The sequence below is a fragment of the Narcine bancroftii genome, chromosome 7, assembly GCF_036971445.1.
Source record: "Narcine bancroftii isolate sNarBan1 chromosome 7, sNarBan1.hap1, whole genome shotgun sequence".
NCBI classification, from domain to species: Eukaryota; Metazoa; Chordata; class Chondrichthyes; order Torpediniformes; family Narcinidae; genus Narcine; species Narcine bancroftii.
Window position 1 is genome coordinate 53,719,680 of NC_091475.1, and position 26,081 is coordinate 53,745,760.

General features: G+C 41.2%; 2 protein-coding genes across 33 annotated transcripts in view; one reads left to right on the plus strand and one right to left on the minus strand.

Moving 5' to 3' along the window:
• Positions 1–13,437, plus strand: part of tab3 (TGF-beta activated kinase 1 (MAP3K7) binding protein 3) — a 91,412-nt gene extending 77,975 nt beyond the window's left edge. For 5 of the 18 annotated variants that reach the window (XM_069890139.1, XM_069890140.1, XM_069890148.1 and 2 more), the window contains 2 exons: positions 3,587–3,682; positions 11,664–13,437. In XM_069890139.1, coding sequence (XP_069746240.1) covers positions 3,587–3,682; positions 11,664–11,812 — 245 coding nt within the window. In that variant the 3' untranslated portion in view covers positions 11,813–13,437. Of the gene's footprint in view, positions 1–4; positions 104–2,353; positions 2,561–2,643; positions 3,549–3,586; positions 3,683–4,289; positions 4,425–4,810; positions 4,928–10,617 lie in introns of those variants that run through there. The other 13 variants (XR_011341885.1, XR_011341884.1, XR_011341886.1 and 10 more) reach the window with 13 other exon arrangements.
• LOC138738942 (glycerol kinase) overlaps positions 1–26,081 on the minus strand; it is a 129,338-nt gene that overhangs the window by 11,307 nt on the left and 91,950 nt on the right. For 4 of the 15 annotated variants that reach the window (XM_069890157.1, XM_069890158.1, XM_069890168.1 and 1 more), the window contains 3 exons: positions 21,752–21,943; positions 3,507–3,600; positions 1,665–2,490 (listed from right to left, as the gene is read on the minus strand). In XM_069890157.1, the coding sequence (XP_069746258.1) occupies positions 21,838–21,943 (106 nt within the window). In that variant the 3' untranslated portion in view covers positions 1,665–2,490; positions 3,507–3,600; positions 21,752–21,837. Of the gene's footprint in view, positions 1–1,664; positions 2,491–3,506; positions 3,601–20,769; positions 21,944–22,333; positions 23,923–24,758; positions 24,826–26,081 lie in introns of those variants that run through there. The other 11 variants (XM_069890152.1, XM_069890153.1, XM_069890154.1 and 8 more) reach the window with 8 other exon arrangements.

Here is a 26,081-nt window from a genome sequence, read left to right on the forward strand (position 1 = left end):
GGAGTACTGTCAATGCAGGAGGTCTTTTGCTGAGTGAAGAACGTGAGAAAGCCTGTCACTCCTTTCTTGAACTGGCGTCCGGGCATGGCAAGTGGCTTGCCAGGTAATTAAATAGTATGGGAAAACTGCTGCAAAATTAGGGTCAAAGTCAAATTTTCTAGACCATTTTTAATGTTAAATTTATGGGGTTGACTATTACATGGATACTACTTTTGAGGAACTGAAATTCACACTAGAATCCAAAATACTGTCTCAGTAGCAGAAGTCCAAATGAATAAAGAACAAAAACACAATGAAGTAAAGTAATAAAACAGTGAGAGGTTACTTGTCCCTCAAACAGATGCTGATCTGCGGTGCATCAAGGTGGGTGTTTGATTGAAAACAACACTCGAGAAACTCAGCAAAGATAATAACGGATAACTGACACTTTGGGCTTGAGGCAGTTATCGAGGTACTCAAAAATGTTGGAATGCATCTGAATAAAGGGGATAGATGTGGTTCCAAAGGCAGGCGGTAATAGGTGGAGAAGGGAGAAAGGGCACAGCAGCAAGCAAAGGGAAGAGGGATGGCCGTGTTGATAGGGAGGGAAGGGGGTGGAGAGCTGAGGAAAAGAGTACGGGGAAGGGGAAAGGAGAGCAGGTTAGCAGGAAATGGAGAAGTTGATGTTAATGTCGTCTGGTTGGAGTGTGTCCAGATGGAAAATCAGGTGTTGTTCCTCCAGTTTGGGGTGGTTTTGGTGCCCATGGACAGACATGTGAGACTGGAGTGGGATGCAGAACTGAAATGGTCACTGGGAGGTCCCTGTCACTGCTGCGGACAGAACGAAGGTGCTTCCAATTGATTTTCTGTGTGGGCAATCCCTGCTGGATGGCATTCACATTGACTCTTCTGGTTTCTGTGAACCTTTCCTTTCCCCCCTCCCTCTCTTCCCCCTGTCTTCTTTCCCTCGGCTCTCCCCCTGCCCCCTTCCCTCTCTCTTCACCTAGTCACCCCTCCCTTTGCTGCTGTGCCCTTCCTCCCTTCTCCGCCTATTGCCTCCTGCCTTTGCAATCATCCCTCCCCCCCCCCGCTTTTTGTTTGGACTCCTGTCAACATTTTTCCATAGATTGATGAAGGGCTCAAGCCTGAAATGTCAGTTATGTATTTTTTTAATCTTTGGTATATAAAGGGCACTTTGGCTTGCTGAGTTTGTACAGCATTGTGTTTTTACTTCTACCACATTGCCTGCTGATTTTTGTTTTACTTCTGGGTGTGTGGTGATACTGGTAATTGGTTCCGAATTTCAATGTTTTTGAACAATTATGCCAGCCATTGATTTGACCTCTAGAACATTTGCACTCTCTCAGCTGATTCTGTATATCCGCACTGTGAAATTGCATCTCACTACTCCCCTGTTATACACCTGCAGCTGAAAAGCATTCCCCTCTTACGATGAGGATGAACCGCACCTCCCTTGCTGGTTTTAGCATTGACAGTACAGATACTGATGAGATCCTGTAAGGATGCCCATTAGGAAGCCGAAGCAATTTTTAAAGGGATAGAAAATAAAACTATAGACATCAAACAGAACTAACAATAAAAAAAAAAAGCAGGAACAGCTTTTCCTCACGTTGTACCTTGTGTAACGTACCAGGTGACAGCAATAGAAATGAGGCCAGACAGTATTATATTTAAAATAATATTTTAATTAATAATAATAAAACAAAATATCTACTTAACCCCGAACTATGCGCAAATTTTTTTTTGTTTGTGGAATACCCCAAGCGTCGAGAGCTGAGGCATAATTCTCGAAAGGCAGTTCAAAGTTCAATCGGAGAAAATCCAATGTTGAAATGCAGGCGTTAAAATTTACCAAGTAGATGGGAGAGACTGGGGTGACAGACTGTTTATAAAGTCACCAAATCCTTGTCGAGGTGCTTCCAAACCAATGTCCTTTCAGACGAGTGGCATTCAAAGCTCCTCTATGCGGAGGGGACGGGAAGCAACTGATTCTCACTAAGCTTCCAGAACCCTTTTCCTGGGTCAGTCGAAATGCAGTAGTTCTTCTGCTTCCAAAACTGTTCAATGAGTCAGTCATTCTAAGTGACGTTCACAATAGTCACAGTCCAACTACAGAATTCCTCTGCTTCCAGAAACTTTAGTGGGTCACCTGTTCAAAGTGACCTTCCCTTTTGATCACAGAGTGATATACTCATTCCCTTATAATGTGGAGAATTAGATAAGTTGTCCATGACCATGCAAGCCACTTCCAAGTGCTCTGCTCCAAAGTGCTGTGTCTTGAAAATAGCTCCTGAGCAATCAGTGTACTGTTATTTAACATGTTGGTCACATGGTCTCCGCACTGTGTCTCCAGACACTTCTTCTCTCCTCAGACGCATCAAATTTGGGTACACGCTGTCCCCAGCCTGCTGTCAGCTCGCAGTCAGTCTCCCATAGTTTGCAGCTTGATTTGTTCTCTTCAAGTGATAGACCGACTCAAATGAAAATTAACTGAAAATGGAAGCACATAGTACCTGAAACTTTGAATGCTTCAGAGGAAGAAACATAATGACAAAAATTGGTAAGAATACTCTAGTACTCGTTTCTACAAATAATTCAGTCATCCTAAATCATTCATTTCCTCATCATCACATTTACGTACAGGTACTTGCAACTGTTGATCTGTTATCAGTGAAGAACCAAGGTCAACTTTTACAGGAGATGTATGGAAGATTCCAGATTTTTTGGCCAAAAGTAGGCTGTTGACTTTTGCACGAGATCAACTTTTATATGAGTATGTAATGGGAAATGGAAAGCAGTGGAACTGAAAATGGATTTTATTCTTTTTGCTTTGTATTTCATGGATAAAATGTGTATAATTGAGTCATCCTGGTCACTTTAATGTCCAGTGCTTCAGTCAGATTGAAATAGTAATTCAAAAATAGTTAAAATAAATCGTCAGCGTTACTTATCAGAGTTTTGCAATAATAGCTGTTATAGTTAATACAGATTATTTCCACAAATAGCATTTCTGAATTGAACTACAATGTCGACGTGGGACTAATTTCTCATGATGGACTTAAATTGTAAGATTGAGAGGACTGTTATTTGAAGTTTAGGCAATTAATACTGACTATGAATAAATAGCAATTGGATTTCTAGATATAATGATTAATGAATCATTAGTCTAGAGACATCGCTTCTAGCACATAATCATGTGAGGAAGGAAGCTATGCAATGTTATATTTTTGACTATGGGAATGTTGTTAAGGCTGGGTAAATATTTTTTCCAAATCAAATTTATCACAGAAAATGAAGCAAAAAATTTGTTTTCTAGCCCAAGTGCTATCCCACCAATTATATCTTTGTAGAATTCAATTGTCTGTGCATAGATCTTTAGGTTTGATGCTATTGCATTTTTTTTTTGTTGGATTTCTCTTGTTAAGTAGTGTTTTTGTAGTGGTGTGTCATAGCTGGATAATTAGCTAAGAAATGTGCTCTATGTATTGTAACTAGTTGTGTCTTACCTGTGTGTTGGGGTTGTGTTTTAGGTTTTTAGAGGTTTGCCCCATGACCCCACTCAATCTTCATGACTTGTCTTGTGCAGACCCTTCAGGTACTCTAGAGAGAAAAGCAAGGAAAATTAGTGTGACTTCAAAGTTACAGAAGGACTCCTCTGATTCCCAGGCTGCTCCAGCTGAGGGTGGGTACTTGCGTGAATGTCACCTGATACCAGATTGGAGTAGATGCTCAATTCATAAGGCAAAAGGACCAATCCAAAATGGTTTTTAAGCAACTCTTATCCAATTTCTTAACTTTATCATGATATTTTAATGTAATCTTTTCAGACTTTGAACATTATCTTATTTGTATCAGTGTAATTCTTTTGCCCGTTTCCTTTAGAGTATTTTTACTTTTGCATTAGATGGTTTGGTCTTTTGGCTGCAGAAGAAATCAATTTCATTAATGCGTATTGGGAATAATTGCAATGACATTTATGCTCGGTGCATGTCGATTTGTTGGCAACTGTGTTTATAGTCAACAATTTTGTGTGATTTCTTGTTTAACTTGTTTTCACAATATTATTCTTTTGTCCAGAATTCTTTGGTTGAAAAACACAACAAAATTGAGAGGCTGGTGCAAATTTTATATCTCACAATTAAGTCAAATAATTCAGGCTTAATTTTTCCAGGTCCATTTGTGGTTAAAAGAAGCTGGTTTTTAACAGGTTGAATTTGCACTACCGGGCGTCTCAAAAAGTTTTCTTTTTGTGTGTGACTGAATCAAGTGAAAATGTATTTCTCTTACAGTTTGGATTTTGCCTTCAGTACAGGAGGAGGAATCAAATCAGGAAACAGCCCAGTTTTGTGAAATTTCACGACGAGACTACATTTTTCTGAGAACAATGGGAAACAGAAACTAAAGACAAAACATTTTGAACTGGGGTATTTGAATTATTGGATACTTGAAAAATGGAATTCCCATCAAGTTTTGAAAAGAGAAAATGTCATTTTGAATGTAGCATCTTTGATTAAGAGCAGATGGGTAATTTTTTAAAACAATTGTTAGTCTGCATTGAATGCAGTGCCTTTGGATGGACGTGTGATATTTAACCATGCAGCAGTCTCAAAATGGAAGGCATGAATTTGGATGCTGCTTATTGCTGCTTTACCACTTTCAAATATTCATTTAATTTTTTTCCTATAAAATGTGTAACATTATATGCAGTGCTTTCTCCACAACGTTGTTTACTTTCTCTTCACTGAAAACTATATATGCTTTGAATAATGCCATACGAACAGCACGGAAACCGTTTTGATTTGTATTGCAGATGGGTTTTGATCGGCAGATTCTGCTGCACATTGAGAGACATTTTACGATGTTCAATTGCAGCGTTTTATTCTTGACGACTCAACTTTTCAACATGAATGGACGTTGCTTTTCTGAGGTAGTCTTGCATCGATCATTTCTAACTTTGATTATCTGGTCCTCTCTGTTGCTTACCCAAAGCTCCACAGATAAACTCCCTTATTCAAACATCATTTCTGGTGTCCACGAGCAGTACTTAAACATGGAGGCATACGTGAATGATATCCAGGAATTGCTCTCTTTTTAAATCTTGCATGTTTGGGCATCATCTGGCTGGGCCAAAATTCTCTTTACTGCCAAGCCAGTTTGGTTTTGGCATTCAGGTTGCTACCCGTTATTCAACTCGGAACACCGAGTACCTTAATCTATCTTGGCCGACGCCGACTTTGTTCAAAATACTTGTCTTCAATACAAAACCTTACTTGACACTTGTAATTGTATGTCCATATTAGTCCATCGGAAAACCCAAAGGGTTACAAATGCCTCCTGACTCCTGAGAATCTCATGGCCTCCTCTCACCACTCCACGTTTTGCTTTGAACTGACGTATCAGCATATCAACGAGCTGTGAGACATCTCTGGAAAAGATTTAAAGTTCCCCTTTTGAAAAGCATTGTTATCCAGTTATCGATCTCTATGTTACAGGAAGAGGAATATTTAACTGGCGAGCCATATTTTTGACAGTCAGAAATACTTAAATGGGAAAATTTCTTTTGTTTCGACTGAATTGATGTCAGCATATATATTTCACGTGAAGGGGCCGATCTGAAGTCTGACAGAAGGGACGTGCTGGAACTTGGCTGTTGTTTCTAAAGATGCGAGTCACAGCATGATTTATCACATGCTTATATTTTCACCAGTTTACAAAGGTATTCTCCCTTCTAGTTGCTTGGCGTTGGTAGAAAAGGATTGTGGTGAATAAATAGAGTAAATAATGTACATTGATCCCAGAGCAGTATTGCGCAGGAATAGTCCCCTGGCATGTGTCTGAGCTGAACATGATGCTAAATTCAACTAAATTGCTGTTGCTTGTACATGATACACAGCCCTCTATTCCCTGCATATTCCTTTGTCTCTGCAGAAGGATCTTAAAAGCTGTGAATGGATCTGCTTCCAATTCTACCCATGGTAGCCCATTCCAGATACCTGTCATTATCCATTTAAAGAAACTTGCTACACTCCTATTTTTCTAAGTATAACAATGTCACCTTAAAGACACGTCCTCAGTGTTTGATTTTTTTTTAATGCAGGGTGAAATATTCTGATTCTTTACTTTGGTTATGCCTGTCATATTTTACAAACTTTCATCAGCTTTCCTCTAGCTTCTAGCACTGAACAGAAAAGAACCTAAATTTCTCTGACCCTCATACCCTCTCATCCAAGCAGCATCTCTTCAATGTCTTTTCCAAAGCTTCCACATCCTTAACTAGTCATTGGAATGATGAGATCTCTCAGCACTGACAGCTTAATGGTGAGCACATTGCATTTTTGGAGATCACAAAGAAAGATGTGCAAGTTTCTTCAATGTTCCTTTCAGGATGCACCGTAAAAACAAAAAAATTCATTCTATCAGGGCCTTGTTGCAGACCATTTGAACCTAAATTGGCCAGAAATTGTTTTTAACAAAAAGCAAAATACTTCTTGGATGGGAATGCCGTGATGCTAGCGCCAAAGAGATTCTTTTGAAATTGCTGCAATTTTCAGATTTGCAATAGATTAGTTTGAGACAGAACAATTACAGTATAACTCTGATTCTCCAAAATCTTCACTTATTGCCATAAATGATGATTTCTGAAACAATCAAATATCCTCGTTTATCCAAATTTTTTTTTTGGCACTGAAGTCACTTCAATTAATGAAATATTATTTCATGCTTAAAAAGCCTTCCCTTGGGTTGCTTGTTGCATTTTAACCACTGTTACAAGTGATTTGCTGTTACTACTGGGCTGTTTTTAAAAAACGACCAGTTATCCGGGAAAAAAAAACCATTTAATTTGACATAAGCGCAGTCCTGACCATTTTGGATCATCGGAGTTGCGGCTGTAAGTGAACGTAATTGCTTCTTCTGTCTTGCAGATGGTGCCGATGCATCTGGATGATTTAGTTTGTCTGTTGTCGTGGATTCTGAGATGGCAGTTGAGGCCATTGTCGAAGTGCAGCATCTTGTACAGATGGGGTGGGAGTGGCCGACTGGTGGTTGGGTTGTGTGTGGAGTGGTCAGCTCCTTCGCACATCCCAAATATTACTTCTGAAGAATATGATTTTAAAACAGCAATGACAGTGAGTGTGAGAGAGAGAAGCGAGAACATTTGATTTAAAAAAAAAAGCCAAATTTGCAAATTTGTGCAGAAACGGACCAGCTAACAGTAAATTTTTGGATGAGTAAATCCTGAACAGCCAGCATAAAATTTAATGCCAATACGTGCCTCAGTTCTTAGGAGTAATTGAATAAAGGGTATTGTACAGATAGGCAGTATTAATTCCAGGGAAATACTTGGCTAAGGAAATGAATTTGGAATTTGTGGAAGCAAGTAAATTAGATTGATAAATGGTACAAGGGGAAAACAGGAGCTCAAGCAGTTCTTGTGGTTGGATACTGTCTCACAAGACTGGAGTCAGTGCCAACATTTGCATTGTTTATTACCTTCAGGTTTGGTGATGCCAACTTTCAGCTGGGATGTCAAAATGGTAAATTTAATATGGAGTCTGAAAAAAAGGATGATTAATGTTCTGTTGTCTGCAAGGAGTTTGTACATTCTACCCGGGTGCTCCGGTTTCTTCCCACTGTTCGAAATGCACTGGGGGTATGTGTAAATTGGGTGGCATGAACACGTGGGCCAAAATAGCCTGTATGTCTAATTTTTTTTTAAATGAAAAAAAAACACGACATGAAGTGATGTTGAATTCAGAAATTTGTGTAAGATGTTCCGCTTCCTTAGCAGACCTACCTTGAATGATGCAAGAACCTGAGGCCAGAGAGTTCGGGATGACACTGGGAAAGGGGAATAACACAGAGCATGCTGCAGACTGACTGGTCAGCCTTGTGCCCAGCAGAAGTAGCAGTACACTACATCTGAAAGTATAGTTGAAGTACAGTTCCGTGGAAAGACTGTTGAGGGCTCAGACAGTGGTAATGGTAGAGATGCAAGGATTGTTGTATTATCAGTAGATCTGTGCTGGTTTTGAGATCTCATTGCTGACTACTGAAAATGATCCCTTACTCTTTTGTTTTTACTGCTCACTTGCATTTCACATTTTGCATCTTGTCATCTGATATTTGTCATTAATACCATCCTATGTATGAAGGCCAATGAAATTGATGAAAAATAAACAAAAGGGCAAAAATATGACCAATATTCAGAGCAGAAAATTATTTCATGGCACTGGAGTGCGCTGAGATGTCAGGATCGAAGTAACATAGGGAAGCTGGTTGCCTGAATGCAATGAAAGGAATTGTTTGCTGTTTATGGTAAGGAGGCTGAAGGTCAAAAGTAGAAGGATGGGAAATGAACAAGGCAGGATCGTGCATGCTATTAACTGCAGTGAAGAGGAATGAACTTTTCAGGAAAGATGTTCCAGTCATAAGTATAGGTGTGGAAAAATGACTCTTGAAATTAAAAGAGAATCCAGTTTGTACTTTTGTATCATTTTTGGATGTCTTTGAAGTTGTCATGTTTGCAACAATCGCTATGTCCCATTGCTTCCAGAATACAGGTTCATCAGGATGTCATAAACAGTTACAGTGGAGTCATTTAAACTCCAGGCCATTAGGCTGGTCTGATTCTTAAAAATCTTTCTTAATTGTCACTCAATGGCAAAAGCGTTAAAACTGCCTGTTGCTTGTTAAATTGGATCCGGTTGCTTTTAGCTTCAATGTCGGATGTCGTAAAATAGTTATGGAGCTGTTGTGAACCGTATGACAGAGGGAATGTTGTGGAATGCAGAGCGTCACCAATTGAAGATGCAATCGTGGATCAAACTGAGGAAGTAGTGAAGTTGACTTCATCGCCATTGATCTCAAGTGATTTGGGAAACGTTACTTTGTTGTTAATGGCATGATGCTTTCCTATGCAGGGTCCAGCCTTGACATTGGATGTACATTGCTTTGATTTGATTTTTTCCATTTACAAATCGTGCTGCTGAAATTGTAAAAAAGAGAATGCTTGCAGTAAGTGGGAATTACTTGCTCATTCCCCTTTGCTCTCTGCCTTGTTGATTGAAAATAAGTTATGATAGCAGCAGTATGTCTTGGGTCCTATTTGTGGTCAGTGCACACTGGAAGACCACAGCCAGTGTGAATTGGAAACAACGTCGCCTCCTCACTGATTGTTAACAGGCACCCCAAGGATGTGTGCTTAGCCCACTGCTCCACCCATCATACACCCATGACTGTGTGGCCAGGCACAATTCCAGGGCTATCTACGCGTTTGCTGAGGACACCGCAGTTGTCGGCAGAATCACAGATTGCAATGAGGAAGCATACAGGAGGGAGATAGTTCAGCTCGTTGAACGGTGTAACGGAGACAACCTTGAGCTCAACGTCAGCAAAACCAAGGAGATGATTTTGGACTTCAGGAACACGACCCAGTCCTCATCGAGGGCTCAGTCGTGGAGATGGTCAAGAACTTCAAATTTCTGGGTGTCAACATCTCCGAGGATCTATCCTGGAGCCTACACGTTGATGCAGTCGCAAAGAAAGCTTGTGACAATATTTTGAGGTGTCTGGGGAGGTTTGGCACATCACTGAAGACTCGTAAAATTCTACAGGTGTACCGTGGTGAGCTTTATGGCTGGTACCATCTCTGTCTGGTACGGAGGCGCTAACCGGCAGGAGAAATAAACTCCAGAGAGTGGTTAACGCGGCCTGCGACATCGCAGGCACCAGGCGTCATTCCATCAAGGAAATCTACTTGAGGCGATGTCTTAAAAAGCAGCCTCTGTCCTCAAAGACCCCCACCACCTAGGCCATGCCCTCTTCTACCATCGGGGGAAAAAGCACTAGGACAGCTTCCCTGCTCACATCAAGATGGGTGTAATCTGAATGTTTACACTCTGACGCTGCTGTAAAACACTGAATTTCATGACTGGTTCATGACAATAAATTCTGATTCGGAATAGAATGGCATACCTGCGCAAAATGTACAGGCCTTTTGAAACTGCAGTTGAAATATTGTTAAGGCTGAAAGTCTTTGCTCTCTTTGTTGTCCTTAGTTGGTGCTTGGGGCAATAGCAATTCAAATACCGTTCTTGAAACATTGTGAGGTGGTCAAGATATTCTTGCTTTTGTGGATCCTTATTGATGTCCATGCCTGTGTGTGGTTCAAAATGCCTCTGATTTTCATTTTAATGAATTTTGTGAAGTAAATCTTTCCATTAAAATGTGTATTTTTAAAAATGGTAAGTAATTTTTTTTCCTTATTAAAATTCTTTGTAATCATTGCATTGAATGAGCCAAGTGTTAGCTAAAGTGGTCTTTTTGTTTTATTTGCCAAATGGCAACTTCAGCTCTCCAAGTAGCTAACCACCATCTCATCAACACCACTCCAGTCAATTAGAGAGAGCCCTTTGCAATGACTTGACAACTTTTTACTGAATGCCAGCCGTCGGGAGTTTACTCTGCAGGCTCATGGAGACCGACCATTCAGCAAAACTATTTTAATCTTCAGTCAGCTTCAATTGTGGTGAATAAATGTGACTCTTGTGATTTGACCTGTGCAAACTCTTATCTGATGGATCCTGTGACCTGACTTTTATTTTCATTAACACACAGAGGCTTGCAGAGAATCACAAATGCTTTGCACGTGAGGTGTCTGGTGGAACCGCCACGCAAAAGAAATCCGCGTTTCCACTCTGGGTCTGTGGTGAAGCAGCGTGGCTGTTTTTAGAAATTGATCGATCGATGTTTACAATTTGTTGTAAAAGACATCTTCTTCACAGCTGCAGTAAATGTAATGTTGGGTGGTATTTAAAAGGCTCTTGCATTTTTTTCTGTCTTTGATTGTGAGTTCACCTTTTTTCATGGCGCCTGTCGTGGTGGCAGGTGCAGTCCAATGAGATCGAATGTATTAGGATGTTTACTGTACTCTGTCTCGGTGGCATTTTTAAGACCCTTGGGCAATGCATTTTAAACCGTTTGATGAACAAACTCCAAAAATATTTTGTGATTACGTTGTTATGGCGGATGGTAGTTCTGAGGGAATGGGTCATTGCTGGGTTACCTTCGTGCTAACGTGGAAAGGATGGGATGCTGTGTTTGTGGGTAGCCGCATCTTATTTGGGCTCGAGTCCAGATTGATGACAGAGCAGCCAACGGCTGACATGCATCTGCTGAATATCGTGATGTTCAGCAGAAATGTTTGACTGCTTTTTTTTTAATTGCATTGCATTGCATAGATTATTCTGTGAAAATCAAAAGAAAAATGCTGGGAACTTAAGAAAATTCTAATCTTCCTGGTAGCAACTAGGAGTTGATTGTCATGATTGGTACTGTATTCGAAAGTGATGGCAATCCTCTTCATCAGGTGATCGACAGAGCTTTCTTTGAATTAATATTACTTTGTGGTGTTGAGATATGTAAATGAAGATATGGATAGCAGCAGGAAATTTACTTGTAGAAGTACTGTATACTCATGTAGTAACTGCACATCTTGGTTGAATTGAAGGATAGAAAGTGACGAGTGGAAATAAATATTTATCCATTTTTTACTGCATGGACAAATATTTTGAATTGTAAAACAATTTGCATGTTTAATACTCGATTATATTGGATGCATCATTATTATTGCAATCTCTCAATTTGGTCTGCTTGTATTGCAGAAGCTGGCACCGTCACGGCATACAGCCGAAGGCCTCATCAACGAGATGAGGATTTTGAAGGTGCCCCGTGGAATTGCAACAGCTGCACCTTCCTGAACCACCCAGCACTGAATCGCTGCGAACAGTGTGAAATGCCGAGATACACCTGAGCAGAAGCGGATTAGCACTCGCCAGCGCGCAGGATCCTGAAACTTTTGGGGCCTTGAAAGGAAATTGCAAGTCTGAAGACCATCTGCCAGGCCTTGAGTGAAGATGAAAAGTTGAAATCGATTGCAACATTTAGCTAAGTGCACGACATCACCATTGCTGTCAGCACCACAGCGTACAAGTTACACTTCAAGCGGCAACTAGTCACTGTGACATTTCTTCACACCACGCATTCAAGTCAACGTTCACGTGCCATGAAGATGGTCCGTAGTGAAGCTGAGCATTGATACCCCTCCAGGCCTGTGATTACAGGTCGTGATGCTGTTTCCTTACCCTTCCAGTGCAGGGTATCTGTCGACGAGATAACTTGAGTTGTGTAATTAAGTCTGTCTGGGTTTTAAATAATGTCAGTTGTGAAGGATTCTTGTTGCTTTAATTTGGGGCGGATTGTTCCTTGTGCTGCATCTGTTAATCGTGGGCATCTTGACTCAGTCTTGCAGGCAAAAGGGACTGCCTTGACACTAAACTAGGGGAAAAGACTCGAGTTACTCGTGATTGCTGCTTTCTTCAGGGTAATTGCACACAAATCAATTGTACCTTAAATTTGAGACCGTCTTAATGGACAGGCATGAGGTATTGCCTCGGGTATGTTTTAAATATACATTCATAATCAGTGATCCCTTTTGCTTGTACTGTGTCCTTTGAGCTACATCATTGACACTGGTGAAACATTGAGTCTTTGCAGGTGATAACAGTGCTGCATGCTCGTATTAGGGAAATAACTAGGCTGTGGGCTCTGTTATTGATTTTAAAGGTCACGTGTGCTTTTTAATCTCTATTTTTCAACCAAGCTTACCTTGGGCCTTGCTCTGTAATCATACAGTAAACTAATGCCAAAGGCAAGCATTGCACAGCGTGCTCCAACCTCGAAGTCACTTGTTCTCACCAAGATTTGTTCTGCTACCGTAGCAATTCCTGAGCTTCCACTCTTATCAAGAAACATTTTGTTTACAGCACAGAAGGTAACATTTTTGTCCCCCTTCTTTCCTCCCCCCCATCCCGTGTAGGTGCATTTAGTCATCAGTAGCTCTTTCAGAGTGAGTTTGCACATCACTAAGAAACCAGCCTGTACTAAAACTTGCTAAACGCAGCCTGAAAATAAATGGTCGCACACTGCAAATATTAAAAACTCAGAACTTTTCTTTCGTTCCTGAAAGAATGAAGCTCGCTGGACCCGCAAATGGGAGTTCGTTATGAACTTGCTGGTACTTTTATGCCTCCAATGTTATACTGTATTATTGAAAGTGTTGTTTAATTCAGATGCTTCAGGTTGCTTTAATTATAATAAAGTACTTGTTCTTTGTGAAAACGCACATTTGTTGGGCCTGAACAGGTGAATGAGAATGAAGTTGGAGCGAATTGGACGTTCGTGTTCCTCCATAAACAAACATATCTTTCTGTGGTTCCATTCTCTTCAGTTCAAAGAATGTACTGTACGATCTCATCAAAAGTTTGAGCTGGAGATAAATTTGTGCAAAGGAAATGGGGACACTGCATGTATGGTACATATATGAACGTTCTAGTGGCTACAATATTTTACAAATAAAGTCACAAAGTGAAGAAACAATTCATTTGGTTTTACTTGGTAAAGAATAAAGAGGTTAGCTTTTTTTAGTGGGATTAAATGTGCAAAAAATGAAAATTGGATTTGTGCAGTAGTGTATGAACTTTATTCAGTTCAAATGCACATTCAAAAGGGTCGAGAAATAGTCCCGTTCCCAGTTTTGTGTAATTTTTTTTAAAAACATGAAAACAGTTCCTGCTCACTACACTTGGTTTCCAAGAAGCGATCTTTCAGAAGTGTATCTATTAATGCGCATATTTAGGACAAGCAGACATAGGGTTATGGCAATAAAGGATGCATTTTGGATCAACATCAGAATGTTATTCACATAGATAATTTGAAGGGTCTCTGCATGAAGCTCAACATAGCTCTCTTAACAAGCCTATTCTTTACTGCTTGGTAATTAGTCGGAGACATTCATTAGATCTGTCCTGAGATGATGTAGAATGTGAGAAATAACATCTGGACCGTCCGTCCAAAATTTTCTCCGGTAGACAGGGCATATCATTTGAAGTTGAGAATTGGCCAGAGACCTTTTTAAAACTATTCTGTGGCTGACTTGTTTTTCCTTCTAATCAATTCCATTGGCTTATGGGGAATTCGGTTAGTCGAATGAATTGAGAATTGACGGCGTGATGACTGCCTTTTTCTCGATGCATCACGGAGGTCTTTCAGGTCTCCCGGAATTCACCTGATGCAAATTTCAATCCACGTGTGGAAAATTTGTTACCAGTTATTCCTCTCCACACTGGAATAATTGCAAGTTGTTGGAAAGGATTAATTTTTGCCAATTTTCTGTATCTCACTTTGGTCATTCATGAATTTGTACTTGGAGTTGCGTGTTGGAAACTCAGCATATTTTTAGGAAGTGGTAACCACGTTGGGTGTTATTTTTGCTGTTAAAAATCAAAGCATTTGTTTTTCTAATGGAAAAATGCATTTTGTATGGTTGCTATCTGTTTCTTTCAGATTTCTGTGTGTTGCTACTGCCTGGCTGCTGAAGCTCATTCTTGGGTAGGATTTGAAGAGGTCACTTTGCTTCCTTGACGTTTGTTTTACAGAGAGAATTGTGCTTGATCAACCTGAATCACACAATCCTTGGTCTGCGTGGTCGTGCGAAGTACCAGGTGTCACTTCGAAGTGTCTCCACTTGTATACCGACATCTTGTTGAGGATGGAGGAAGACGGACCGCATTGAAGGACGGGGATGATCACAGGTTGAAGGCAAGAAATATATAAGGGATAAGTCAGAAAAGAGGGCACTGGACAGCAATTGTTTTTTTTTCCATAAGGTTTGCTTCTTGAAAAGAAATTGAGGATTATAATAGACAACTTGAAGCTGAACTCAAAGATGATTTCAGATTTTCTATATCACGTGAGAAGTTGGAGAAACATTAAATTAACTTTTAGTGAAATCAGCATGTTTAATCACATAATGATGCTGACACATTGTGTTAATTCAACTGACCTAAAGATGTGTTTTTTTTTGCTGATTTTTGTTTGTACTCGGTATCTGATGCTTCTCCTGTCAGTGTCCGACAAAAGTCGGCCAGCATTGATGGATCCCAGTTGCCCTGGTACATATTTCCAGTGGTCGCAATGGAACCTTCTATCATGTTCGCCACTGACTGCACCGAGATCGTCAGGGGAAGGAGTACAATGGCAAATGCAGAAAATGAATTTTAAATGACATGTTTTGCTTCATGATTTTGTAAGTTTGAAGTAGACTTAAAATATGACAGGAACTCCCAAATATAGGCTCTATCTACAAATTAGTTGGTGATAAGAAATTTATACGGTGATTTTTGTGATCAGCTGCTCAAAAATCCATTAAATACAACCAAAAGGCTTCAGGAAATGATGTGCGGATGATGTGGTCAGGTAAGGGGCAGACTCTTTGATCACACGCTGCACTGGATTGGACACCTTCTGTGCTCTTGAACAGATGGTTAAGTGTTCATTTCTACCACCTTTTCAACCCAATACACATTCTCACTTCTGTTGCCAAGTTCCTCAAAGCCCAATGAAATGGGATGAACAAGCACACATCTGAGACCTTGTCACTGGGCTTTTATAATATTAACCTCATTCGAGAATGAATTGTTCTTTGGGGTTCCGTTTCTCTCAAATGCAACTGATGGCATTTGTATTTGGATGGGCAGAATTTCCTGAGGTTCCCCCCCCCCCCACCCCCACTTGATTTTTTTTTTAAGTGAAGAGCAACCGTTTAGCAAACAGTGTGAAGAACAAAATACATCCCCAAGTGGGTCTCTTGACCAAAGGCCAGTACTTCCCGTGACACTCAGCGTGTCATCGCAGGGGCGGGATCCTCCTTAAATCACTGGGTTGGTGAATTATCCGGTAAGTCTGCCTGCAATTTGACAGGTGCATCCACAAACCAGTAATCGCACCCTGGTCCCAGGAGGGTGACCCAGGTGCTGCAATTTGAAAGCACCTCATGGTTTGGCTCATTGTTGACTCAAATCCCTGGTGTCCATGACAGTCAATTTGAAGCAATGAAGTTCCTGTGGCTGTTTCAGAGGGTGATTAATTCGCTCGGGTGTTTGTAGACTTTGCAGTTGCTACCGATGGAGTGTGGCTATTTTATTGAAAGGCCACGTCTGGGATCATTTTTAAATAGGTTGACTTCAATCTGAAGCTGAGTGTGAAATAAAACTGCAAGCCAGAGTGAGTAATTAGGAATTTTTGGCATTACTTTCACATTTTAGCAATTCTACGAGTGCTTCCCTGGATATTTTGCCTGGAGGTTGGTGCCCAGTGGCATTCCGCAGGGATCTGTTCTGGGACCCTGGCCTTTGTGATTTTTATAAACAACTTGGGATTTTTTTTTTGAAAATTGTTAAAGCAACAAAGCCTGGTGTGTAAGGAGGAGAAAGGTTCATTTGTGCACTTAATCTACTGAGGCTATCCACTGTCACATAAGAAATTGGAGCAGGAGTAAGTCATGTGGCTTGTCGAGTCTGCTCTGCCACTCAACGTGATCTTGGCTGATACGATAGGCTCATCTCCAGCTGCCTGCCTTTTCCCCATATCCCTTACAATGTAGAAATCTATCCAACCTTGTGTTAAATATATTTACTGAAGTCGCCTCCACTGTTCAATGGGCAGGGAATTCACAGATTCACCACCACTGGGAAAAGCAGTTCCATCTGTCCTAAATTGACTTACCATGAATTTGAGGCTGCATCCCCTCGATCACGTCTCAACAACCTATGGAAACAACTGACCTACCTCAATCTTATCTCTGCCTTTCTGAATTTTGTGTGTCCATAAGATCCCATCTCATTCTTCTAAATTCCAGCCAGTACAATCCCAAATGACTTGATCTTTCCTTATCCCTGGAACCAAATTGGTGAACCTCCTCTGCACCACCTCCAAAGCCAGTACATCCTTCCTCAAGTAGGTCGAGCAGAATTGCATGAAGTCCTCCAGATGCTGTCTCACCAGTACTTTGTACAGTCGTAGCCTAATGTCCCTGCTCTTAATTTCAATCCTTCTAGCAATGAAGGGCAACCTTCCATTTGCCCTCTTGATAGCCTGTTGTGCTTGCCAACCAATCTTTTGCCATTGATGAACAAGCACTCCCAAGTCCTTCTGCATGTCAGCGTGCTGTAGTCAGTTGCCATTTAAATAATATTCTAATCGTTTCTTCCTTCCAAAGTGGATTCCCTCACATTTGCCAAGATTGTACTCCATCTTCCAGACCATTGCCCACTAATGAACCTATTTCTCCTCTCTCTCTGCAGACTCTCCGTATTTATACAATTTACAATTTAGTGTTATCAGCGAACTTTGACACACTACACTGTTCCCTCTTCCAGATCATTAACGTATACTGTGAACAGTTGTGGGTCCTATGGCACTCTGCTCACCATTGATTAACAACCAGAAAAAGACCCTACACCCCAATTTTCTGCTTTCTAATGCTTAACCAATCCTCTATCCATGCTACTACATCACCCCCAATTCTGTACGAGTCTTTTGTGCGGCACCTTATCGAACGCCTTCTGAAAATCCAGGCCAACAAATCTATCAGCTCCCCTCTTTCTACTGTACTTGTTATATCCTCAAAGAGCTCCATTCAGTTTGTCAAACAGGACCTCCTTTGCTGAATCCATGCTACATCTGCCTGATGGATCCATTTCACTCCAGATGCCTTCCTATTTTTTGGTTTAATTATAGCTTCAAGCATTTTCCCAACACGGATGTTAAACTGACTGGCCTAAGGTTCCCTGCCTTTTGCCTCCATCCTATTTTTGAATAGTAGCGTGACATTTGCCATCTTCCAATCTACTGGAACCTGCCCAGAGTCCAGACAATTTGGCTAAATTATCCTTTTACGGAGGATATTTGCGTCTAGGGCTCTTGGCTTTGTGTACATTTGGAAAGACACCATCAGATCAGGGACCATCAACGAGGCTTTGTGCAGAAAGTCACGTCTCACCCATTTGATGTAGTTTTTTTTGAGGAGGGGTAGAGTAGTCAATCCTGTCTCTGTGAAATTCTTTCAGGCCAAAGGTCTGTGACCACTGGTGTTCTGCAGGGATCGGTTTTGGGCCCCTGCTTTTTGTGTTGTATGCACCTGACTTGGCTGATTTTATGTAAGTAGGTGGGCCAGTACGTTTTGAGATGATACAAATATTGGTGAAGATGTGAGCAGTGGAGAGGGGTATGAAAGTTGCAGCGGGATATAGATCAACTGCATAAATGGCAGATGAAGTTTATTCCAGACAAGAGTGAGATGTTGACTTATTTGGAGGCCATTTGTTAGGGTAGAGTCAACAGCTAATGACAGAATTGTATGGATGTCCAGAGTGATTTGGGGATAAAGGTTCATCGATCAGTGAAAGTGGTCATGAGTGTAAGATGATTGGAAGGCAACGGCATGCTTGTTTTAATCGAGAGGGGCAGAGTTGGAAGAGTGAGGAATTCACATTGCAGCTAGGTAAAGCTTTGCACAGTTCTATTCTGGTCGTCCATTACAGGAAGCATGTGGAGGGTTTGGAGAGGATATAGAAGAGATTTACCAGGGATAGTGCCGGGAGTAGAGATAGGGGCCATGAGGGGACGTTGGATGCAGTTCAAAAATTATGAGAGGCACTATCCGACAGGGCAAAAAGTGACACGAAAGGATACAGGGGAGGTTCGTTCAAAGTGACAGAAGAAAGTTTGAAGGAGATTTCCAGGACAAATGTTTTTTTTTCTCACACAGAGAATGATAGCTGCCAGGGGTAGAGGTGAAAGCATTTAGTGTTTTGAGATGGATTTGTGAATGAACGGGGATAGGGGGAGATGGATCATCTGCTAGCATGAGAGTTTTTAGTTTTATTTGGCTGAAGGACCTGTGCTGTTTTCAGATCCAATTGCGTATTGACGGTTTCTCTTGAATATTACAGGTTGTTAAAGCCGGTTCGATGCTGTAGGCGTACTTGTCAGTCATGACTTAAGTTTAGGAATTGGATTTGAGAGCAGAAAGATTCGAGACCTTTTGGAAGGTCAACTCTGAAAAAGCACGGAGACTTGGCCTGACCTCAGCGTTACTTTTGTTTTTGTCAGCTTCAAGCATTGATTCACTTTCCCTTTGATGTTTGATATATGGTAAAGTTTTTTAGGTCGTAATTTCCTGGAGTGTTCATTTTGTCAACTTTGCCTCACTGTGACAGACAAGTTAAATCTGATAACTTACTCCCACTTGTTCTCCAACCAGAGGAAATTCTGTTCCTTGAAGGTATTAGAAAGAATCAGTTGACATCCAACACGTCTAAGTGTTTTTTTTTCACAAATGAGACCGCATCTTGTCTCTGATGTTGACTGGAATGAAGATGCAATGAGTCGTTTCGTCGAAATGAGATTAATGTGAATGTAAATGACTGTCATTTGGCTGTTTGTCCTTGTGTTAGATTCCAGCGCTCGAGCTGGTGTCTGGTCTCTGCAAGGTTGGGGTCAGTTTGACACCCTCCTCTATGGGTTTGATGTCCAGATCGGGACAGACAGGTCAGTGAGGCAAGGAGCGTTGAGATGGCTTTCAACTGTGAGCTAAGGATGGCCATGGGGGAGGTGTGCTGCGAGTCAGTCCCCAAGCCTGTGTCTGGTCTTGCTGATGTTTTTATGCTCTTCCCTCTCTCCAACTAGCACAGGGATGGGGTTCCAACCCTAATGTTGCTCTGGTCCTCTCATCTCACCCCAGCAGACTCGCCATTTGGCATATCATCCTCTGTTGTTTCTGCCAGTGCAGTGCGTGTCTGGCGCAGGGACGACCCTCTTAGTGACTCCCTCATCTGCTCATCCCTTCCCACCCGTCCCTGGCACTTCAACCTGCGACTCTGTGAAGGGCAACCCTTGCTCTTGCGCTTCCTCATGACCGTCCAGGGTCCCAAATGGCCCTTTCACGTTCGGCAACGAGCACCTCCTAAATTGCAATCGGTGCTCCCGATGTACAGACTGGGGGGGGGGGGGGGGGGGTAGATTTCAAAGAGCATCTATGCTCTGTCCTCACTGGCAACCGCCTGGCTGCATCCCATTCCCATTCCCCACTGACCTGTTTGTCCTGGAACTTCAGATTGGAGGCAAGCCCCCCCATATTTTGACTCTGCTGTCTACAGCCCAATAGCTGTAAGATGGGATTTTGTAATTTCCTCTGTACCACATACTCTTCTTTCCTCTTAATGTACCTCCTTTTGGTCACTTTTCCCCTTGAAACCAACCCATTCTCATCCCTCCACTCTATTCTGGTTCCTCTTTCTAAAGAGGATTGTCATTTTTTTCTTACAAAATTTCATATGCTTTCTTCTTTAAAATTGATCTTTCCCATCCTTTTTATTTCTTTCCCCACTCGCCTGCCCATTCTAACATACCTTCCTCTTTGATTCCATCCCCTAACAACCCCCCTCCCCATCCACCTACAGCTTTCTTCCACTCTGTCACCTTCAGCTCTATCTAATTTTCTGTTTGCCACCGTTGTAATTTTCTTCTATGATTGCAGCACTCAGGCTTCTCAGCATTGACTCCAAGCTGTCTGCCTCATCTTCCTCCATCGGGATCTTTGTCACCTGCCCATCCTCTGTCTCGATCTATAAGACTTCTCTCCTCCCTGGTTCACCAATTCCACAAGGGCCCCTGCTCCATTCTCTCACCCTGCCCTCTTCACACGAGCTTCTCAGTCATGATGAAGGGTTTTGAACATTCTTTTCTCCCACCGATGCTGGTGGATGTGTTGAGTTCCTCACACCGAGGAAGTTGCTCCTCATCTCATTTGACAAAGAAGTGTCTGTTATAGGATGCAGCAGAGGAAGAACCAGACAAAGGGAGGCGATGTCAGTTCATGCATCAGTTCAACTTTGTCATTGACTTGAACCCATTTTATTGACAGCACAAGTTCAAGAGACCATCTTTAATTCTTATTGTCGGATGAAATGTTACATTGCCAGAGAGATTTAAACTGCTTTTCATTTTCACTGGGCTTGTCGAGCCAATGTGTTACCCGTGCTTGTTTCTTTTTCTTCTCAATGTCTTGCTCAGATGCAGGAAGTACAGAAAAAAAAATGCCTGTTTGCTATCAGGAACCTTTCTTGGATTCGCCTTGCAAATTCGGCTCCATTCCAGTCTTTGGGCTCTCAGGAAGTGAGAATTAATATTCGGTCAGTCAAAGTCACCCATGACAATGACCCTGTTATTTTAGCTCCTTTCCAAAATCTGCCTCCTTGATCTGTTCCCTGGTGGCCCATTAGAATACTCGGATTAACTTTTTCTGACGCCCACACATGGACTCGGTGGGCGTTTCCTCCGCAACATTCCCCACCCCACTTTCTACAGCTGTGATGCTATCCCTGATGAGCAATGGCACTCACCAATTGATGTTCACCTACCTCCAAACCTTACCACTCCGTACCTTTTGAAAGCTCTGAACCCCAGAACGAAAAGCTGGCAATCCTGTCCCATGTGTAGCCAAGTCTCTGTCATGGGCACATCATAATTCCATGGATCCACGGTCCCAGTTAATGGCCCATACTCTTCATCCTTTTGTATTTATCAATCCATGCAACTGACTGTCCACCCCCATAGTCTCACTATACTTTTGAACCAACTGCTCTATCTTCTGATTTAACACTGGTTGGCATCCCCATGCTCGACTCGTTTAAACCCTTCCCAACGACGACAACCAACCTGTCCACGAGTAACGCGTCATTTTGTACATAACTTTCCCAGGGGAGATCGCAATCATTCACAAATCTGAACCCATGTCCCCTGCGCCAACTGTTCAGTCGCACGTTCAACGAGCACAACTTCAGATTCTTACCTTTGCTGGTGTATTGGCACATCCACAATCCAGAGATAACTATATTTGAAGTTCTGCTTTCAAGTTATCTTCTGAACTCCCCATGTTCACTCTTTCTTCCTTTGCCTATCTGTCTTTGGGACCAACGTGTAACTCCACTTTTGGCAACTCATCTCCCGCTCAAGAATGCTGTCAAATGTCTGAGTGTGGTACCTGAGAGGGAACACATCATCCAGTTGTCTTGATGTCCTCAATCGAATTTCCTGTCTGTCCTGCTAACCAGTGAATATCACTGTCATCTCCCCTCCCCTCCCCCTCCCCCACACCCCTGACTTTCTGAGCTCGAGGTAGGTGTCAAGACTTTGTGAGTTTCATTGACGGGGAGATGGGAAGGTAAAGGAGATGGATCCTGGGACTTGTCGGTGAGTCAAAGGTTCAGCTTCCCACTCTTAACACTGGACGACGACTGGAGTGAAGGAAGTAAAACGGAAAAATGCTGTGCATTCTTCTGCAGAGACCAAAGTGAACTCCTGAGGCAGAATTGCAGTAATAACTTCATAGCTGTGAAAGTGTTACTTGTAACAAAGGCATTGTATGTATAGGTAACATTTGCAGTCAGTATTATTTATTTACACACAATCAAGTTTGAGATGCTTTCCAGCGAACAGACATGAAGGAATGTTTATTTGGGGGAGGGGGAGAAGTGTGGGGAGATGACTTTTCCAGGTTTGTCAGATTTGAGCCCTTGCAGAAGATAGATTTGTTTACAGGTCCTTTGTTTGATAATGATGTTTCAAAAATAACCTTTTTTGTTGGCGAATGAGTCTGAGAGCTACTTTGTCTCTGCTGCTTGTCGGTGGCTTCTTGAAGAATGACTGCTGTTACCAAGAAATGATGTTTGATATTGGTTTGTTTATTTAAATTTGAGAACCTTTCTGATGCCCAGAGTTCCATTCAATCTTTGGTTGTGAACTTTCATGAAATGACTGGGACTTTGGTAAGGTATTTTCAGAGAGAGAAAATTAGAATTGGAATAAATCTGTGTTGTGGACATTTACAAATTGCAAAATAATTAGTAAGGAATAAGGACATGGAGATTTTTGGGCAACATGGTTTCTGATACTGGTTTCAGCTGGAAAATTGTGCCCTGATAAGCTTTAACCTCCCCTCGATATCTGTTCAATGTTTTCTTCATTCGCCGTGGCCAGATGTTACAGGTCACTTTCAAGTCTCATCTTCTCCCCCTGTTTTTTAATTGCCCCCACTCCTGGGTCGAATAACACTCCTTCCCTGTCCTACCTCACATTTCAACTCTGCTGTTTACATCAGAGCAAGAAAACCGATCTTCTGCAGTTCGGAGAACCTGTCGGAATTGCGTGGTTTAGAATCTTGTTGAGGTGTTGCCACCAGAGGTCGGTGCTGAATATGGTTTTCAACCTGTGTTGTACATGCCCATGGTTATTTCTCTACGGTCGACAATGGTCGTAGATCTTTCCGATGGTCTGATTTATGTAATGCAAGAGTTTTCCTTAACCCGGCATATGAAGAAAGAAGTCAAGGTCTTGTAATGGCTTGAGTCTTTGAAGTCGATGGAAATGCAGGCGGTGAAGCTCTTCACTTCCCCCAGTCCATTGCAATGAACGTTGAGTTGGTGATGGGTACTGAATTTGTGTCGTCTCCCTCATTTCGGGGCACTGTTGGGAAGGTGAGAAGAGATGCAGTTGTGTGACCTGGGAGGAATGTTCGGAACCAATATGTTCACCAGCAGAGTCCCCACTTGGAACTCTTGAAATTCTGTTCCATTCAGACTATTAACAGCGGGAATCAATTGGGAACCTGCTGAAGAGGTGGTGGGGTTGAGGCAGCTGTGAGGAGTACCAGGGCCTTCTTTGTGCTTGCGGTAACACAATGCACATACAGTGAGGGGTAGTTCTGTTCATTTATTGTCTTCGGGAATGCATCTGCCATGCTTGATCCCAATGGAAGTGCATTAAATGGAATTACCACCGATTTGGGAGTAATTCATGAGGAAGTTGATGCGAAAGTCTGCCGACGCCGCGATAAAAACACACTGGAGGGACTCAGCCGGCTTTTTCAGCGTCCATCGGACTCAAAACTATATTTCTGGTCTGAACCCTCCTTCGAGGTAGAAGCAGGAAGTCTCAGAAGAACAACAAGGTCATCCAATCATCCTAAGAAATAGATATTGACAGATCTTTTTCCCATTTTAATCATCTGGCTTATGCATTTTAGTTTGCAATAAAGCATACATCTCAGATATAAATCCTTTCTTAGCACCATCAGTAAAATTTCAATGGCCTAGGTAACCGTAACTTATGCTCAAAAACTATCCATAGTACTTTAACTTGTTAATAAGAAAACAAAGTATTCAAAACTGTTAAATATTTCTTTCATTGTTTGAAATGGAAAAAAATATCCAGCTTCATATAATCTTCTACCAATCTATTCCCTTTCTGTTTGCACAGTTTCAAAAGTTGATTATTAAATTTAAAAGAAAAAAGCTGAATTTGAAACAATGGAATTTTAGCTCAAATTTTACCTACTGTACCTATAATTTCATTCTTCTTAGTCCATAATTCCATTAAATGTTTCAACACTGGTAAATTAGAACTCGGTAATAGCTGGGAGTTCCATTTATAAATAAACTGATCCATCCTCAATAGGTTTCTCCACTTCAAACATCCTGTTAATAAATTTCAACTGTGCAGATTCATAACAATTCTGAAGATGAGGAAGTTGGAATCCTCCTAAAGCATACTGCCAAGTAATGGCACCCTTGTCATTTTACCTTTCCACAAAAATTTCCTCTCTGAAGCATTCATATCTTTAAAAAATTTTTGAGGAATCTTACAAGGAATAGATTGAAAGAGGTATTGAAAACTGGGAAAGATATTCATTTGAACACACACATCTCCTATTAATGTTATAGGTAAATATTTCCACTGATTTAAATCATGTTTAATTTTAGCCAACAAAGATAGATCATAATCATTTATATGAATTTAACCCGATACTTCACTGTACTGCTCCAATCTATTGTGCAGATTCCCCAAAGATTTAAAAGGTTGTGCCATCTGTAAACAAATACATTTATTTTATATTCTTCAGCTTTCACCTTAATACTACAATCTTGTCTAATTAACTGAGCTAAAGGTTCAATGACCAATGCAAATAGAGCTGGTGACAAAGGGCAGCCCTGTCTAGTCAATCTAGATAATACAAAAGATACCTGTCCATTTGTCTCAACTCTAGCCGTAGGGTTTTTATACAAAACCTTTATCCAATCAGCAAAAAGAGGCTCAAAATTGAACTTCTCTAAAACTTTAAAGAAAAATCTCCACTCCACTCTATCGAAGGCCTTTTCTGCATCAAGACCAATTGGTTGGATCGCTCCTGAGAGATATTAATTACACCCGCCTGATCTACATGGATCAAATCTGGTAAATATTTAGGTAATCTATTAGCCAGAACTTTGGCAACAATTTTATAATCTACATTTAATAGAGAAATGGGTCTATAAGATCCTACTTTTAATGGGGCTCTCTTCTTCTTAAGAATAACTAATAATTGCTTGAGAAAAAGAACTCAAACTTTCTCTTTCCACCCACATACCACCTTTAGCAATCCTTTACAGAGCACCGATGGTACAGGGAATACTTAAAGTGCTCTGTGAGTGGAAAGAAAAAGTTTGAAAACCAATGATGTTGCCCAGCAAAAGGTGTTAATTGGATATGATAAGGGGTGAGGTAAGAATTGATTGTCTGCGCTAAAGGAGAGAAAGGGAGTTAGGTTGTACAATGAAAGCCAGGGAATTCCGTATTAATGTCATCCAGTTGACAAACTTGAAGCATTTATTCTTTTATTTTTGCATCTTTGCTTGTAAAATGTAGCAAGATTTATTTTGTGGCTGCACGTGCGTGACATTTGAAGTTGCTGCAGTCACGTACTGACCCTCAATGTTGGAGTCTGGCCATGGGTGAAGGTTCCTAATTGTCACTTTCCTGAACTCACTAGGGCTCTCCATCAGTCTGATTGTTCTTTTGATTTAAAGTCAAGTCTAACAAAAATATCAGTTCATGAATTTGGAACCGTCCAGCAATTTAACCCTTTGTCTTGGTGCATGTCTATTGCTGCTGGGTTTTGGTATCCTCTGGACTCTTAACAAATCATATTAAAGGTATAAAGGTGGAAGCTGATGAATATAAAATAAATTTGTTTGCAGATGATGTTTTGATATATTTAATCTGCATGAGAGATTGGAGCAGTATGGTGAAGTATCGGGTTATAAAATTAACTGGGGAAAGAGTGAAATTATGCCTTTAGCTGAAAT